General features: G+C 41.3%; 1 protein-coding gene across 1 annotated transcript in view; it reads left to right on the top strand.

Moving 5' to 3' along the window:
• Positions 1 to 17,584, top strand: part of cacna1ab (calcium channel, voltage-dependent, P/Q type, alpha 1A subunit, b) — a 147,694-nt gene that overhangs the window by 115,260 nt on the left and 14,850 nt on the right. Inside the window, exons 39-44 of the mRNA XM_082535931.1 lie at positions 4,848 to 4,953; positions 5,270 to 5,377; positions 8,820 to 8,923; positions 12,511 to 12,632; positions 13,871 to 14,006; positions 15,297 to 15,410. Of these exons, the coding sequence (XP_082392057.1) occupies positions 4,848 to 4,953; positions 5,270 to 5,377; positions 8,820 to 8,923; positions 12,511 to 12,632; positions 13,871 to 14,006; positions 15,297 to 15,410 (690 nt within the window). The remainder of the gene's footprint in view (positions 1 to 4,847; positions 4,954 to 5,269; positions 5,378 to 8,819; positions 8,924 to 12,510; positions 12,633 to 13,870; positions 14,007 to 15,296; positions 15,411 to 17,584) is intronic.

Raw genomic sequence — 17,584 nt, 5'->3', positions numbered from 1 at the left:
TAAAGTCTCCGTTCTTCAGCCTCCCCATCGCTGGGGAAGAGAACCTCTTCTCTTTCATTTGCTCAAGCCTCCCTGTCCCTTTTCCTCCTCCTCCTTCTTACCCACTCTCCTCCACCTCCCTCCCTTCTTCCCTCCCTCCTCCCAGCGGTGTTCTCCTCATTGTCTGTTAGTGGTGGTTGTGGTGGTGGTGAGCGCTGTCCTCTCTTCTTTCTCTCCGACCGCGGGGATGGAGGGATGGGCTTTTGTCGTGAAGTGCAGTGATAGTGGATTGGTAGTCAGTCCTCTTTCTTTGATTTCCTCCCGTCAAGCCACAGGAGTAAGGGAACGGAGGAGGCTTTGCCAGTCCTTCTGCAACCTGCACGGACGCAAGCAAAACACAGTTAAAGCACAGGTGTAACTTAGAAAGTAAGAAAACTTTCAGACGTCCATGTGTTTTTAGATTGGTGTAAGTAAGTCCACTAAATATTAATGACTACTTTCAGTTTTCATTTATTTATAGCCTATTTTGTTCTGAAATATTCAAACTTAAGAAAAAAAATTGTTTTAAAATATATACATCTACTTAATCTACATTTATTCATTATTTATTGCAGGTTTGCATTTTAAAATTATGTCCTATAAAATGCTTATAGAAATTTTTAGTGCAGTGAAATCATGCTTGAAAATTTGTGAAAAATACATAATTTCCACACGCCATTGATTTATTTCAGGAAACATATACAAGCAACACTTAAATTGAGATAATTTTATTAAGGGTTTTGTTCACGATGCGGGTACAGAAGGACCGGCAGTGGTTTCTGTCTTCAAACCTCTGTGCCTCTTATTCCTGTGGATGGCTCTATTATTCTGTGTATTATATACACGCACACACACATTACCATACACATATACAATGCTTATACAACCATGTTCTGGCCCTTGTAGTTTTTTTCCTCATTTTTCAAGATGATTTTTTGACATTCAAGCATCTCTGGCTTCTTTGTTCCTCAGACCACCAGTGTAGAGATTTGGATTGAGCATTTCAGCATTCACTGTCTCTTCGTCTTATTGTCTACTCTCTCTTTACACCTCAGCTGAGTCCTTCTCAACCTGTCCTTCTTCTTATTGCCATCCAGATTCACTAAAACACTGTTGACAAGATGGTTTGGTGCTTTTTGTGCTTCAACCAGGAGGGAAGTGATTTCTCTGATTATTTATTTTTTTAAATGACATCTAATTAAGCTTTTTTTTTTAATTAAAATCAGGAAATATGTTACTTACACCTAGAAATTCAGCAGCAGCTTAAAGGGTTTTGTGGTTCACTTTTCACAGAAAATTCATGTCAATTTTTTATTCAGTTTTATTCAATTTATTTGTCGCGAGGACTGAGAAGAAGGGAGACGAAACAAAGCTACTCACAAGTGAGTAGGTTGTAAAATACACTACTGGAAAATTATTAATAATGACTGTGTTCCCTTTTTGGTGAACCACACTATAGTTATTGAAATGTTATACTCTTTAAAAAATAGTAATATTTATGGTCACGGTCTTCTTTGTAGGGTTGGCGTGAAAGGATCTAATCTCTCACATGCGATGGTGTTGGTTGAAAAAAGAAATTAGAAACATGCTGCTTACCTGAAGCAGGAGCTCAGAAATAGTAGCTCAGAAAGTTGGGAATCGATAGCTACAGTGTATCCAGAAAGTACTGACCGTACTTCACTATTTCCAGCTTTTGTAATGTTACAACTTTATTCCAAAATGGTTTAAATGTCTTTTATTACCTCAAAATTTTACTTTACTTTAAATTTTTGCAAAGTTATTACAAATATGTTAATTATTTGAAGAATTCACAGCAAAAAAAAAAGTCCCTTAAAATTATTTCCCAAGAAACAACAGTCACTAATTCACGCAAATACTTAATGAATTGGCCAACTCTGTTTAGCCAGCACCAAATTAGATAAGATAAGATAAGATAAGATAAGATAAGATAACCTTTATTAGTCCCACACGTGGGAAATTTGTTTTGTCACAGCAGGAAGTGGACAGTGCAAAAGTTATGACGCAAAAATTAGAATACAATAAGAATAAATACAGTACAGTCATCTGCAGCAGATCTGCCTGCTCCTGTAATGAGCTACACCTGATATGACTCCTAAAGTCAATTATCTGTACGTGCAGTCGATCCACTTATCTCCAAATATCTGTGTGTACAGTAGCCTCCCATTTATTATATGTGGTGAGTGAAAAGCAGTAATTTTAACAATTATTAGAAAATCTCCAGCGTTACTCATTTCTTTTGAATCTGGATGTCAGTAATCTTTGTACTATCCATTTGCCTCTCTCATTCTTCCTTTTCCTCTGTTTTCCTCTTCTCTCCACTGACCTTCTGCCTGCCAGCCATCCTTTCCCTCACATTCTTCTGTCTTTCTACTTCTACATCCACTTGTCTGTCACCAATTAGGAGCCATCTTCACTCCTTCATTACATCCCTCTGTCAAGCCCACTCTGTCTCCACTTTACCTCTCCTTCCTGTTCTTTCTCTTGGTTTCCTCTCCAGTATGTCAAACTGTCTTGGCACTAGCACCCATCACATACTTCAGCCATCAGAACCTTCCAGTATTCATTTACACAAATCCGACAAAAAGAAGTCAATTAAAGAACCTTGTGATATGAGAAACAGTTAATGAATAAAGAGGGGAAGGTTTACATTGCCCTTAATATTTAGGCAAAGTTCTTGATCTTCACTTTAGTGGACACAAAGCCCTTTACTCAAAGTAAAAAAAGAAAAAGCTGTTAAATGTGTATTGCTACGACAGATTGTCTCTTTTGAACTGACCTCTGTCAGTGTTGTTTTTAGTCTTCGTCTTTATCTTTTGTCGTGTTCTGTAATTTTCAGCCTCTCTTTTCTCTTTTCTATCTACACACACACTCTCAGTTCTCCTCTCAGTTTAAATCACACTGACTCACGTTCTCCTGATTCCTCTTTTACTCTTTCAGTGTTTTCACAACCCTCCTCTCCCTGCTCATTCTCACCTTTACCTTTTTATCTGTAACTACATCTCATGACCAAGCTTAGAGTTGACTAGTTTAGCCCGACTAACTGTTATCCCTGCCATGTGTCCCCTTTGATACGCCCCGGTCCCCTTACCCTACAGCTCTATTACCACAAAGTCTGGTTGGTCCAAAACCAAAAAAATAAATAAAATAAACAGAAAAAACAGAACTTCAATCATCTGTTTTTTAAACTTCTATATGATTTTTTTCTTCTTTCAGGGAATGCCACAACTCTAATCCTCTCTAACTCTTACACCCCCTTAAAACACTGCACCCGTCTGGCATTGAGAGAGATCTTGACTTGATACGAAGTAACACCTCGCTGTCCAATTTGACTTTAGGGCAGCCATGAATGTAAAAAGTAGAAGGAGAAAACAAAAGAAGAATCCAAAAAGTGTGAAATTACCTGTCAATCAGTAGGATCAATCCGATTGGATTGAGGATACTCTCTTTGCGCGGATGCACGGCTGCTTGTATTGTAAAAGTGGGTTTTAAGGGAAGTAATGGGGAGTAGTGGGCTGGGTGGGAAGAGTTTGGGCTTAGATAGTGGGAGTGAAGTAAATGCATGTTGCATGCTGTGTCCGGGTTTGTTGGATTTTTTGATGGGGTGTTGCATGAAATCCTCTTTGTCGCATGGCTATGGGCGACATCGAGCCTGCCTGCCTGTTGCCTGTCGAGCGCTGTGGATGTTGGCCGATGCCCTCTGCCTGCTGCACACTTGGCTTTGGGCATGCCCAACACTTGCACACACTCAGGAACACAAGAGCACGTACACAACTCCACCGCCATCGTACTACCGTGCTTGCCATCGTGAGTGCCCAACGCTCATGTTCGTAGGTAAATCTGATGGATGTTAACTGGTCAAGATAGGAACGGCAAGCGACCCCAGCTGGCCTAGCTTGTTCAGTTCTATCTGCAGGTTTCTCCATTGGTTTTACCTGGTATAGACATGTAAAGACAGGGAACCTCTTTAGAGGTAGGGGGAGCTCTATAGCAGTTGCCTCAGTTAAACAAAACCACAGCAGTCTCCTGAAAAATAGCAGAATTACACCAGTGATACTGTTATTGTTCTTCAGTCAACTTATTTTGTCTCTAAAGGACTCCAATTAAGCACTCTTAATTGGAGTCTGTGCAAATAATTGTGTGTAAGTGTAGAGGGAAGGGATGATTGTTGGGGTAGGGTGGGGGGTGGGGGGGTCGGGTCTGTGTATGTGTACTGTTATATCTATCTATATGTGTGTAACAACAGAGATGTGTAAATGCACCCATGCATTCACACATTTAGGGAACATGGGCACAGGTTGGGTCGGAGGCCATTTCGGCTCCGATTGTTCTTCCTTGTGGTTCTCAGCTCTCACAGTTGCTTAGCAGCAGATGGCCCTCATTGGATATAGCTGTGCTGTTTCGTAGAGTATCACTGGAAAAAAAAAGAAACAGGAGACACTGGAACTCGACTATTCAACATTCTGTCATCACGTAAATGCTCTTGCACTTGCCAATGCAAAAAATTAGCAAAGCTGTGCAACAGACTTAACCCACGAATTCTCAAGAGTCACTCTATATGGCACACCTTTATCAGAGGATTCACTGACTCTACACCCAGGCATCTGTGCCTTAATTCTAATCTCTCTCAGGGAATATTGACTAAAACCTGGGCAAATCCGGTCCAGCTGGAATTGGCTGTAGTCTATGGAGCTCTCTCAACCCTGCCCCCAACCCCTCATCCCCTCCCCTTCCTGGAGGTTCAGGCACACCACAGTTCAGCAGGGACACATCCCTTTCTCATCCTCTCATCCCTGACTGGCTTTCCACAGAGGCTGCTGCGCATGGATCTACCGGTTGCTGATGACAGCACGGTGCATTTTAACTCCACGCTCATGGCTCTGATAAGGACAGCACTGGACATAAAGATTGCTAAGGGTATGGTATGAAGTACTGTGACACTTTGAGTCTCTTTCTTCACAGTTTCTGTCTCTTTCTCTTGAGAAGTATGTTTTAGATTATTGTAGCAAATATGACAAATTGCTAACAAATTACTTTTTTGTTTTTGGGTGAATGTTTGGATGCCTGAATGGATAAATATATTTCTTTTTGGATTTCATGCCATTGTGCCTCTCTTTTGGTCGGTACCTTGCTCTTTTTGTGTCTGGGGGCTCTTCACATGTGGTCGGACGTCTCCATGTGTCTACAAATGTTCAATGTGTGTGCATGGACGCTTTTGGTACATGCTACCCAGGTGGTGCAGATAAGCACCAGATGGATGCAGAGCTTAGAAAGGAGATGATGGCTATCTGGCCCAACCTATCGCAGAAGACACTGGACTTGCTGGTTACCCCTCACAAGGGTAAGTTGTAGGAAAACAGCACAAAGTGGTGTGTGTGTGTCCGATCACCAACTCACCAAGAGGAAAGCTTCTACCAGCCAGTGTCATTCACTGCTTTGCATCTCCTGATCGGGGAACAACAACAAAAAACACACACATTAACAGTACTTACACACATGCATAGATTTACAAATGTAAATTCTTTGCAAATGTTGCTCCAATACTTTGGGCCAGAGCAAAATAGTACATGCATAAAGCCAGACTAATATCATCAATTGGGCGGTAAATTTAGATGGATGATGCCTCTTTGTCACACCGTGTCATTTGTGTTCAAGGTCAGTTATTTAATGAATCCAAATCCAGTTAACTTTACACTTTAGAAGTTTTCAAAGTTACTTCAAAGCCTTCACTGTACATGAGGTTGGGTCAAAATTTAGCACTTAATCAATTTGAATAATTTTAACTCCAGGTCCAGGAGAGAATAATTTGTGGCACTAAATCATTTGGTAACTGGGAAGTTTTACTTGTTTTCTGATCATTCACTGGGGAAAACTTCAAAATTGGGCATTTTGGATAAACTTGGTTAAAATGTTAATACAAAAGGTCTCTTTTTACCTCCTTGTAGGATTCTGTGTACATTTTCTACAGGACAACCAAAGTAAAAGTGTTGGACTATAATGACTAGCTCCAAAAAATTAGTATGTCGTCATCAACAACACCTCATACTAGCTGTCAAGCACGGTGGTGGAGTGATGATTTGGGATTTTTTTTACAGCAATGGGACCTGGGCACCTTGCACTCATTCAGTCCACCATGAACTCATTCAAATGTGAGGCTGTGTCTCCCACAGCTAAAGCTTGGCCCAACATACAGCAGGTCAGTGATTCCAAGCACAGAAACAAATCTACAATAGAAAAAGAAAAAGATCAAGGTGCTGCAATGAAGTCCAGACTGCAACCTGATTAAAATGCTGTGGAGAGTTAAATGAATGCCTGCAGACTTCAGTGAACAAAAGCAACAGTGGGCCAAAATTCCTCCACAACAATGTGAAAAACTGATTACTTGTACTTCGTCCTTGTGTTTTGGTATCAGGCTCAGCTTCTAGCTGTAACTCCTGTGTCACTGTAATCTGCTAATATAGCTTATGGCTCTGAAATGGAAGAGCATCATTAGTGCTCACATGTTCCATAATATAGTCTGGGCATATCACATTGATCAGATAAATTTAGTCCTGAAGATGGCTTTTGTTGTAAGTTGAATATGCAGAGGTTATCTCATAAAGACACAAGGGCTCAAATTCAGCAAACTAAGGGACCAACGTTTTGACTCACCCTCATGTAGTTGAAAAAGTGTTTATAGTAAAGTAAAATTTGATATGCCTTCACTAACTATACTTAAGTGATTGTACATAAAAAAGGTGGGAACTTTATTCAGCTTTCATTGATTTTAAATGGGATTACCCTTCAGATAACATGTACAGATACAGCATACCATACTTAGATTCACATGGGCACACAGACACATCACATAAGAGTAGAAACAGCAGGACACAAACCCACACCATGAAACTATCCACCCATTCAGTCATTCCTGTTATCAGGAGGTGCCTACTATAGAAGATCCTCTATAGAAGTCTTTTCACTACAGGAAGACTTTAGGATTAAACCTTTATACAAATGTAATGAATGTAAAGCCTGATTGGTTAAAAATAAGTTTATGAAAATGCATATAGTGCATGTTTACTTCTTAGTACTTGCATGGAATTGATTGAGATATAAGATATGTGTGGTCATATCTTATCACACATTAATATCAGTTTTAATGCTCGAAGACTTTTAGCCACGCCACTTTGAAAAGGGCGCCACAAGTATGCGGTGTAATCTAGTAATTCACAATGTTCACAGACAGTCGAAACAAAGCTCAATATTTTTCTGATTTTAAATATTTATGTGTTTCACCCAAACTCTGGGGATATGTATCCGGAGTTTTTGGAAAAAAATTGAGCTCCTTTTTTTCTCAGGGATCACTTGGCTGTGGTGTCCACGTTTCTTAATGAGGTGGCTGCCTAGTCCTAAGCCTTCATATTAATCTATAAGGAATTTCTTTTCCTTGTATGATAAGATGATAGCGAAATAATAAGAGCATGTCCTTTGAAAAGATATAAGAACAGCATCTGCCTGTGAAAAGACTACCAGCTTTGTTACTGTACTGTGTTGTGATATCGTATATGCCTGTAGTACACCAGCAAGTGAGCTTAACCTTGTTTCAGTTAAGGCTTCATTCGGGAATGTTTGCACAGTGGTTACTGATATTCTTCAAAAAAACAAAAAAATTTATTCGTTTGTTGAATGTTAAGTATTTTGATGAAGTAATACAGGTTCTTATTTGCCCTTAGAAAGTGCAATATAATTTTTTTTTAAAACATGACAAGCTACAGTGTTCATGAGCAAGATATAATTTAAGAACTGCCAGAAATGCTCCTTTAACATTTAAAGGTATTTGCTATGTGAACTTTCAGACTGTGTGCTTGCTCATAAATTTCTCCCAAGAATTCATTTGTTTTCATATTTGCCGGGATGGCTTTGTTCTGGGATCCTCCCACCCTGTAAAACGCATATGTGGAAATCCTAAGGTGGGAAGAACGCCAATAAAATCGAGAGCAGACATCATTGATAACAAACATTAGATAGGGTCAACATGACATTGATTAAGTCATAATGGAATGAAATGTAGAAGCTGGGGTGGAGGTGGGTTGCAAATCGGCTTGCAGTGGCAGCAGTAACTGTGTGCAGACTGAAGCAGTTTAAATAGATTTGGTCCCTATTCTCCCAACAAGAGCTCAAACTGTCCCACTGACATTCTGAAATGTATGAAAGCGGTCATGATACAACTCTTGGCTCAAACCATGAAATTGTCCCTGCTGCTGCCTTCTTGAGAAAAACGTCATCGCTCGATGATACGGGGACGTGCCCATCAGTCTAGAACAGGGTAAATCTGGGCTCATCAGACCACATTACCTTCTTTTATTGGTCCAGAGTCAAGTGTTTATGCTTCCTAGCAACACCCAAAGCTTTCCAGTTGCTTAAATGGTTGGTAAACTTTTAATGTATTTAATTTATATATTTGATTTATTTATCCACATACCAAAACTGCTGAAACTAAAGTTTTTCTTTGCTCAGAAGTATCAGTAACCTCTGATCAAATATTCTCGGCGTGTACCTCTGTCAGCTAAAGCTAGGAGCTCCTCAGCTCAGAAAAAGCAAATGCTGAGTATTTTGTTGACGTTACAGTTTTATTTATTTTTTAATGCTAAGCTAGGATGTCCAGCTGCTGGTGGATTATGCATGTTGTGTATTTCTCTGTCAGTGTTTGTGTCTTGTCCCCCACTCCCATCCCTCCCCCATGGCTCAGGGTCCCATCACACTCGGGTCTAATCTTGCAGGGTAACTTGTCATTTTCTCAGCAGCCACAGACTTGACGGTGGGCAAAATCTACGCTGCCATGATGATCATGGAGTACTACCGGCAGAGCAAGACGAAAAAGCTGCAGGCCCTGCGAGAGGAACAGGTAGACTCCAAGCCAGAGAAATATTCCAAATACCGAAAGACTTTTTTCTTTTTGTGTTCCTCCTCCTGGTCGTCTCTTGTTTGCCGTTCTTCTGCCAGATATGGATTTAAAAGAATAAGAAACATGTCTTATACATTTAAATCCTGTGCTGACTCCCAGCTACACTTCTGAGCACAGGTTACCTCCCTCTTGCACTGTACCGTCTCTTTAGCATGCTTCTAAAAATCTGCATACTTTTTCTAGTACCTTCTTGCTTTCTTGGCTAACCAAGAGATCAAGAAGCCTATTATTTTACAAAGCTTGCTAAAAGGGTTATTTTATATAATCTTTTCCAGACAGTTAGCAACTTGACCCTCCCCCACACTTTCACTTGTTTTGTTTGTTTTGTATCATGGATAATTTGAGCATGGTAAGGAGGATAAAGCATAACCAAAGGTTAAACTAAGGATTTTGTTGCTTGTAATCTTCTGAACAGTGATGATGATGATGATGATGATGATACCACATGGCCTTACCTTTGTTCCTTGTCAGTGCTCGTCCCCTTGTGTCAATGAATGCCTTTAAGATGCACTCGCTTGTGTGGAAACATCTCTCCACTTGTGCAATCGCTCCTAGATTTGCCCATGAAATGGTGTCAGGCTCATTCTTACTGACTCAGATGCATGTCTTGTCTCCAGATTTCCATTTTGTCGAATGAAGGAGTGCATTGGTGAATGGAGAGTATGTTGTTCCTTTCTCTTACCAACACTACATCATGTCAAAAACAGCGTGTGTCCTGAATGCAGGCTATCCCATCGGACTGAACGGACAGTTCGACACCAGCTCTCTCAACATCAGCAGTGCACGATGACTTTAACCATCTCGTCATCTCTACTTTATCTCGCCACTGCTTTCCTCTTTTCTGCTGCAGTCTTTGTTTTCATATTACCGTGCTGCTTTGAAGGAAGAATCCACCCACAATCTTCACGTGTATATTTAGAGAAGTCTTTTTTTTTTCTGTAGCATCAGGTTTGGATACCCAGTAGGGTTGGGCATTTGGTTTCACTTTTCAGTCATCCTATCATCCCCCTGCGGCATTACCCATAGCATTGCCACTGGGATCCTGCCGTTAAAGTAACACTATCCACCCTCTGTAATGTGCAATGTGTGGCCAATGCACACACAATAAAGGCACACAAGTGAAAAAGAAACACACGTGCCAGAAGTTAATTTTTCACATCCAGCATGATGGAACATTTTCACATTTACATAGAACGCTGATTTCTTCAGCAAACAGTAATTAGTGAACAGAACTGCCTGGATGTGGCTTTTCAGATTTAAGTGCTCCCTAGTGAAAGCTGCTTTCCTTAGTTTCTGAGCCAACAAGCCCACTTTTGGTTAACCCTCTAAGGCAGAGGTATAGAACTCCAGGCCTCTAGAGCTGGTGTTCTGCAGGTTTTAGACGTGTCCTTGATCCAACACAGCTGATTTAAATGGCTAAATTATCTCCTCAACATGTCTTGAAGTTCTCCAGAGGCTGGTAATGAACTAATCATTTGATTCAGGTGTTTTGACCCAGACTGAGATGTAAAACCTGCAGGACACCCGCTCTCGAGGCCTGGAGTTCCCTACCTCTGCTCTAAGGTCTAGCAGCACTGTACAATGAAAATGTGTGATCTTTGGGCTTTTGCAAAATGTTCTCCAAAGTCTTGAGGGGTTTTTTCTTCAAAACATATGGTTAATGGATAAGGTTACTTAACGTCAGTGATATCTTTGACCTCATCTAGATGCTGTACCTGTCGATCTATGTTCCCACCCTCACTTATGGCCACAAGCTGTGGTTAGTGACCCTGAAGAATGAGGTTGCACACACAGGCAGAGTACAGGTGCTGCTCCTCCACATTGAAAGGAGGCAGTTGAGGCAGAATGCTTCCTGATGGGTCCTCAGTGAGGCGTTCGGGTCGTGACGGCTTCCTGTTGTTGCTCAGACCCCAAATCAGAAAGAGAAAATAAGTAAAATTGACAAATATTTATTTTAGACCTAAAATGACTAATAAAAGAAGCTAAGGGTGGCTCCTTTCTTTAACAACTCATCTGTTTACCTCTTTGCCTCCATTCATTCCTGCTGTGCACATGTCAAGTGTGAAATGTCTTAGTCATTGTTTGTTATCGTTGTCTGTCAGTATTTTGTTGTTTTGTCTTTGTTGGCTACTTTGTTTCCTTGGCATGGATGTTGTCTGATGTCCCTTGTGCCCATCCTCCATGCCATCTGTGTCCTTCTGTCTTCTATTTATCCTTCCAGGAAGCTAGAGACTTTGACCTGTCAAGCTCTCCCTATTTGGTCAATCCAGGTTGATTGCCACCACGTTTCTCTAACCGAGACCCATTCTCTTCAGCCTGTGTTTCTTTGAATCTGCCTGCTCCCTTCTCTGTCTGCGGGGACGTTGAGGGAAGATTCCTGAGACCAGTGTCTCCCTGTGTAATCATTCTGTCATGGAAGCATTCATTCATACACACACAACTGCAGAAACATACTCAGTTGGAGCCAGAGGTGTTCAGTGTTTCTCTGTTTGTCATTATCCTATCCATCTAAACATTTCTACCATGAGTTTTGTCAGGATCCATCAGTGGCTCTGGTGCTAGAACAAAACTGTTCAGAGACAAACTTAAACAGTTTTTCTCCTTGACACTGGAAAAGACAGTTGGACAGGATCAAAAAACTTATGGCTTTTTTTTAAAGTGATATCTTTGTGACTTCATTCGTGAGAACAAACAGAAGTCATATCGGTTGTCTCTGTGTCTGACACAATCAGTATGACGTGTGTCCTGTGGCGAGCTTAGATAATGTCAGCATTTTTAAGCAGCTAACCAAAGCTGGCCATTATTAATGGTGCACATTGTAGCCGGACTTCCTGTCCAACAGATCAGCCTGATGTGTCTGAAGAGGTTTGAATTTGTTTCTGAGCAGCTCTTCAGTCATTTATCCTCCAGCCTTTAGCTTCCAGACCATGGAGGGACATGACATGGGCTCTCGCAGTCATGAACCATCAACGCTAAGCCACTCCAGAGAGGACTCTGTTGAAACAGGATCTCCTGAGAGTAAAACGGCTTGACCTTTGACCTGTCTGATGGAAGCAGAAGTTGCTTTTTAATACTGCTGGTTTAGGATCAGATTACTACTTCTCTTGAAATGGCATGTTACTCAAAACAACTTGGCAGATCAGTATATGATTTTTGAGTAAAATGTCTCTATATAGATATACTTTGTGAGTATGAGAACCTGGTCCAAGACCTGAGATTTAAGAGCAATCTTACCTCAAGGTAAAAGCTCCCCTCTGACACAGATCTGAGATCAGTTTTGCTACCCTGAATCTCTACCCAACATATCAGAGTTAACAGTGTCCCTTTAACACTTTCTGGGTAGCAAGCAGACTCCAGATCAAGTAGTCTTTGGGGAAACTTTACCTTGGATACCCACAGCCATGTGCTTGCTGATGGCGCCCCCGTGTGGGTGCATGCTGCGAGTGCATCCTGTGTTTGTGTCCTGTGTCTGCCCCCCTGAGTGTGCCTGATGCAAGCCTGCAGGCCATGTCGTGTATCTCACACAGAACCGAACGCCATTAATGTTTCAGCGCATGGAGCCGCCCTCTGAGGGAGGCGGCACGGACGGCCAGGGAGGCCAGGGCCAGAACGGCCTCTCCAGCACGCAGCTAGACAACATCAACAGCATGTGAGTAGAAAACGGGGGAAGCCCATACACACTGCAATGAGGTGCTTCAGACAGAAACGTCCAGTACAAATACATTAAGCATACAGTCGCATCCACACTGTAGATCAATTCAAAAAATCTGTTTGTTTGTTTTTTATTTTCCCCCCTTTTGTGCCAGTTCCATTCCAGCTAATGCCTTTAACACTGATTGTGAGCTATAGTGAGCTGAAAGGAAAGGTTTGAAAGTAAAAACAAGCAAAATGTGCTTCTTCTTTTTTTTTTTGACCAGACCTTTTATGCCTTATTACAGTTTTTGTACATTTTTCACTGTAATATTTTAGGAGCCATATTTAGAATATAAGGCATCATGTGACTTCTTGAAGGTTATCAAAACTCTTATTTAGTTTGGTCTCCTTATTTAAACTTTGAAAGATATTGATTATAAAACATGCCACAGTTAGGATGCTTCAAAGTTTGCTGGAATTCTGATAACTTTATCATTATTCTCTTATTAAAGACTTATTAAAGTCTTTGCAGAGAAAGATGGTGCCACTAGCTCGCACCAGCTCATCCACAGCACCTCAGCTGAATCTCATGCTTCTCTTTTTTTAAATCATATCATCACATCAAACAAAATAATATACTGATGTTTTACTGTGATTGAGAAGTTTGAGGTAAAGAAACCCTAATCCTTAAAACAAACCTCTGACAAATATACACTGTGATCTCTGTAACATAGTTATTTTTCAGTTAATTATGATATTAGTTTTTCCTCAAGTGTAGATTAAAATGTAATTTTGTTTTCATTTTCATTTCCAAACCTTGGATTTTAAATGTAGTGTAAACATAAATCAGATCAGATACAGAAAAAGTACAAGCGCTGTTTATCAAGACATGAGTATAAGGTCTTGATGCCAGGTCTCTCTTGGAAATGAGATTTTTAATCTCAATGAGATTTTTTACCTGGATAAATAAAGGATTAATAAATAAGCAACAATATGATAATTATAGTATCTGTAATCATGTTACCATGCTAAGATTAAAATTAAGCTTGAAGTACAGCTCCTGTTTAGACGGACTCTATAAATCAGTAAACAGGTCAATAGTAGCCGACATATTGATCCCACTCTAAATTAATTCCTTGGTCTTCTGCAAATTCGGTGTTGTTGCATTAAGGATTACTGAAAAATTACAGTATCCCTAGCATTCCAATAATATTCATATTTATGTTTGTGTGTGTGTGTGTGTGTGGGTGCCAGACCTCCTGAGGGTGGCATGACTGAGAGCCAGTCATGGGTGACGGCCAAAGCCCAGGAAATGTTCCAAAAGACGGGTAACTGGAGCCCGGACAGACCCTACCCCGACGACCTCCACGACAACCGTCACAACCCCCAGGTATAATGACACCGAACATGCATGTTGTCACCGTGGTAACATCAGTCTAAACCCAACCAGTCCCTGCTTCCACACTGGTCTAGTAATATCTGTGGACATAATAGAGAAGGGAAGAAACTGCAATCCCAACTCAACAACCTACTTCTGCAGGGTTTTTCAGTTTGTGTAGCTACTCAGTGACCCTACTTGCTATTACGTTTTTCTAAAGCATCTAACATGTAAAACTTCCTGCTAAATAAATACAGTTCAAAACATTTCAGAGGGTTTTTCTCCACTTCAGTGTCCGCTGCTAATTCAAAGCTGAAACGATCTTATATTAACCTGTAAAAATGTTCAGAGCTCTACATTGTAAAGTGAAAAGCGCAGCTTTCTAAAGAGAGCAGTTAAAGACAGGTAAGGTGTGTCATTAACCTCCTGGTTTCCTTTGCTCCTTGGCGAGCATTTTATTTAGAAATGTCTTTTTGTAATTATCTAAGCACACAAGTGGATGGATAGGCATCTAAGCCATGGAAGACACCTTTACAGACCTGGACTTTTGCACTTAATCAGCTCCTTCATTCCTGCCGTTTTGATGTTGCTGCTGTTACTCCGCAGGCACAACAGCAGTCTTTTTCTTTTTCCAGATGTGCCCACTTTTCTCCTTTCATTCTCTTTCTCCATCTTCCTCCCCCTAGTCCATGTTCCCCCGGCCTTATTCTCTCAGTCTGACCATCTTCCTCTCCCTTGAGTTTTCCTGTTTCCTCTCCAACCTCCTCTCGAGTCAGTGGCTTAAAGTTTACAGATGTGTTTTGTGACCTACACCTTTTCCTCCCCACTATTCCTTTACTTCCGCTTGTCTGTTGGGGTGCTCCTACTCCCCAGTGCCTCGTCTCCCTTCTGAATCCCATGACGGCTGCACAAAGACGAAATGTGAATTACAAGTTGTGTAAGTTGGCTGTTGAGCTCTTGAGAGGCTCCAGTTTTCAGAGGGTTGGCAGCTTGATATTAAAATAGTTTTCCAGTGATTCCAAAGAAGTATTTCCTTGTTGGATTTTGGATCTAAATATATTATGGTTATGTGGTTTTATAGTTTATAAGCTGACCTAATCCATCCCCACACTAAATTTATGCAGCTTGTTGCATAAATTGTCCTATTATTCGTCCTGCAATTGAAAAAAAAGAAAACTAATATCATATGAATAATCCTATCCTTGTAACTCATTAACATCATGTCATGCCCCTCGCTCGATTGGTCAGTGAGTCTCCCCCTCAGCAGACAGTGGTCACGCCCCCTCTCATTGTGTTTTACAGACGGTAGAGATGAGGGAGATGGGGCGGGACGGGTACTCCGACACTGAGCCCTATCACCCAATGGATGGGCATGGGCGGACCCTCTCCATGCCCCGCCTCTCGGCAGACAACCAAGTGAGCACCTTCATCTCACCATCACTCACTGTCATCCTCACTCTCTCACATTATGCCTGACAGCTGAAGTGAATTGGAAAAGCTTCTCTCTGCATCCTAAAACAAATAAAAAGGAACGAGTCTGACATCATCTAAAACCTTCTCGTTCGAATAATAATTTTTCATATTTCTTAAAGCATTTCAGGTAACTCTGGGTCTCTGAATGAGACGTGCCACTTAGGATGCAATGTCAGGACAGGAGACTGCTGTAAATTCACTTCCCTCTGTCTCGTTTCCCTTCCCTCCTCTTTTTCCACCCATCCTCTAACCAGCACTGCCTCCCTTTCACCCTTCACTCCTCCAGCAGCTGACCCATCACTGCTCATCTCCAAGCTCCATCTCTGAGCAGCACTGCAGAATGTAAAACTGGGTCTGAAGGCTGGATCAGTGTCCTAGATATGTATATTAATATACATCTAGAAGACCTGTGTGTAGAGAATATTTAACCCCTCCCCTGTCACTGCTCCCCGCTCCATTTCCATTGAATCCTTGGTGTGTCTGTCCCGTGTGAACTGTGGCCAGAGTCACTCTTCAGCTGCGAAATAAATAAAACTCAGCGTCTGCAACACTTAAAGGGAAACAAAGCACACGGTTGTTGACGTGAAAGTTACACATAAAGTGGGTCATCCGTTCATTATACTGGGCCATGACTGACAGGATGAAGAGCATGATCTCAGCTACCCACGCTGTCACTGAAGTGAAGCTGTGGCGTGTATGATGATGGGTGCACGCATGTAAGGCATGCCTTTTTTTAACTGACAAAACTTTGACAAAAAGAAAAAAGATTCGATACATCTGCAGATCAGGTTTGTGTATCCTCACTTAACTGTGGCACACAAATCCATTCCAACAGAGAGCTTTTCCAGCACTCCACAGTCGGAGGTGTGTTAGCTAAACCTGTCACGCCAAGGCAGGTGTTGCAATAGTTCAGTAAGGATCTAATTAAATAACGCAATAAATCTGCTTTTTACTTTAAAGAAGGATTATTGAAACTCAGTTAATCAAACATTTCAGCACATGTCACATACAGCACTTGTGGACCTACGTACTTACTTTGAAGCCTCTGGCTGCAGTTACACACACACCAACACATTCATGTCCACAGCATTTCACTGCATCACGTCATGTTGCTCTCACTTTGGTATGTTGGTTCCTTCATAAGGCTTTTCTGTCCGAGCAGTTGGAGTAAACAGCAGGATTGTGTACATAATAAAAAATCAGCTTATACCTTTTTACTTACGTTTTTGTGGAAGCACTTATTAAATGTAACGTTACAATAAAGCTAACGGTTATCACCTTACCCTCACATTGTTGTACAGTTATCCAATGGCTGTGATTTATTGTACTGTATTGTCTTAGATGCTTTTCATATTTAGTATCTGCGCACCAGTATGCACTCATTAAAGCAAACACTGCCTGACCCAGGTCTGTTACCTATACATTTGAACATTGCTAAGTCTTCAACTCTGAAAAATAGAGTTGAGGTTTAGTGTAGTTTAATATGACGCTGCTTTGAAACGAAAAATGTCTCTATAATCGTAAAGTATCCAGAAACTACGGAAAGCTAGCTCGTTCTGTAGAAAATATCCTGTGCGTGTATCTGTGAGTGTGTATCTGTGTTTAAGCGTGTGTGTTGTGTAAACAGTATACATGTGCGTCTGTACACTGTTACTTACTGTATTCTAACACTGCTCTGCCTTCCAGAGTGCTCGTGCTATTTCGGTAAGTGTGTGTGTGTGTTTGTGTGTGTGTGTGTGTGTGTGTGGGGGGGGGGGGGGGGATGTCCTCTGTCTCCTCTTGCTCGCCCGCAGATCTCTTGGCTCTGATGTGTGCTGCGCGCTAGACATCCTGAAATTAACTGAACTCTCTCTTTCTCTCTTTCTCCTGTCTCTGCACCCCAACTCCTCCTTCATTTCTTCCTTTATATCATTTTATTGTATTTCATTTTTCATCCTCCTGTGTTTTTGTCCGACATCCTCATCTGTCCTCTTCAAAAAACAAATCCTCTCTTTCTCTCCTCCACAAATCACTGTCTTATCCTGTTATCGATTTCTCTCTCTCTCCATCCTTTTTTCTCCTCGGGTCCTGGTGGCTATGCTACGTCGGGCCTGTGCTCTGTGTGCGTGTGTGTGTAC

Source organism: Aulonocara stuartgranti (genome assembly GCF_965226115.1).
Source record: "Aulonocara stuartgranti genome assembly, chromosome: 6".
NCBI lineage: Eukaryota > Metazoa > Chordata > Actinopteri > Cichliformes > Cichlidae > Aulonocara > Aulonocara stuartgranti.
The sequence above is the reverse complement of the archived record's forward strand: the minus strand, read 5'-3'. Positions and strand labels throughout refer to the sequence as shown.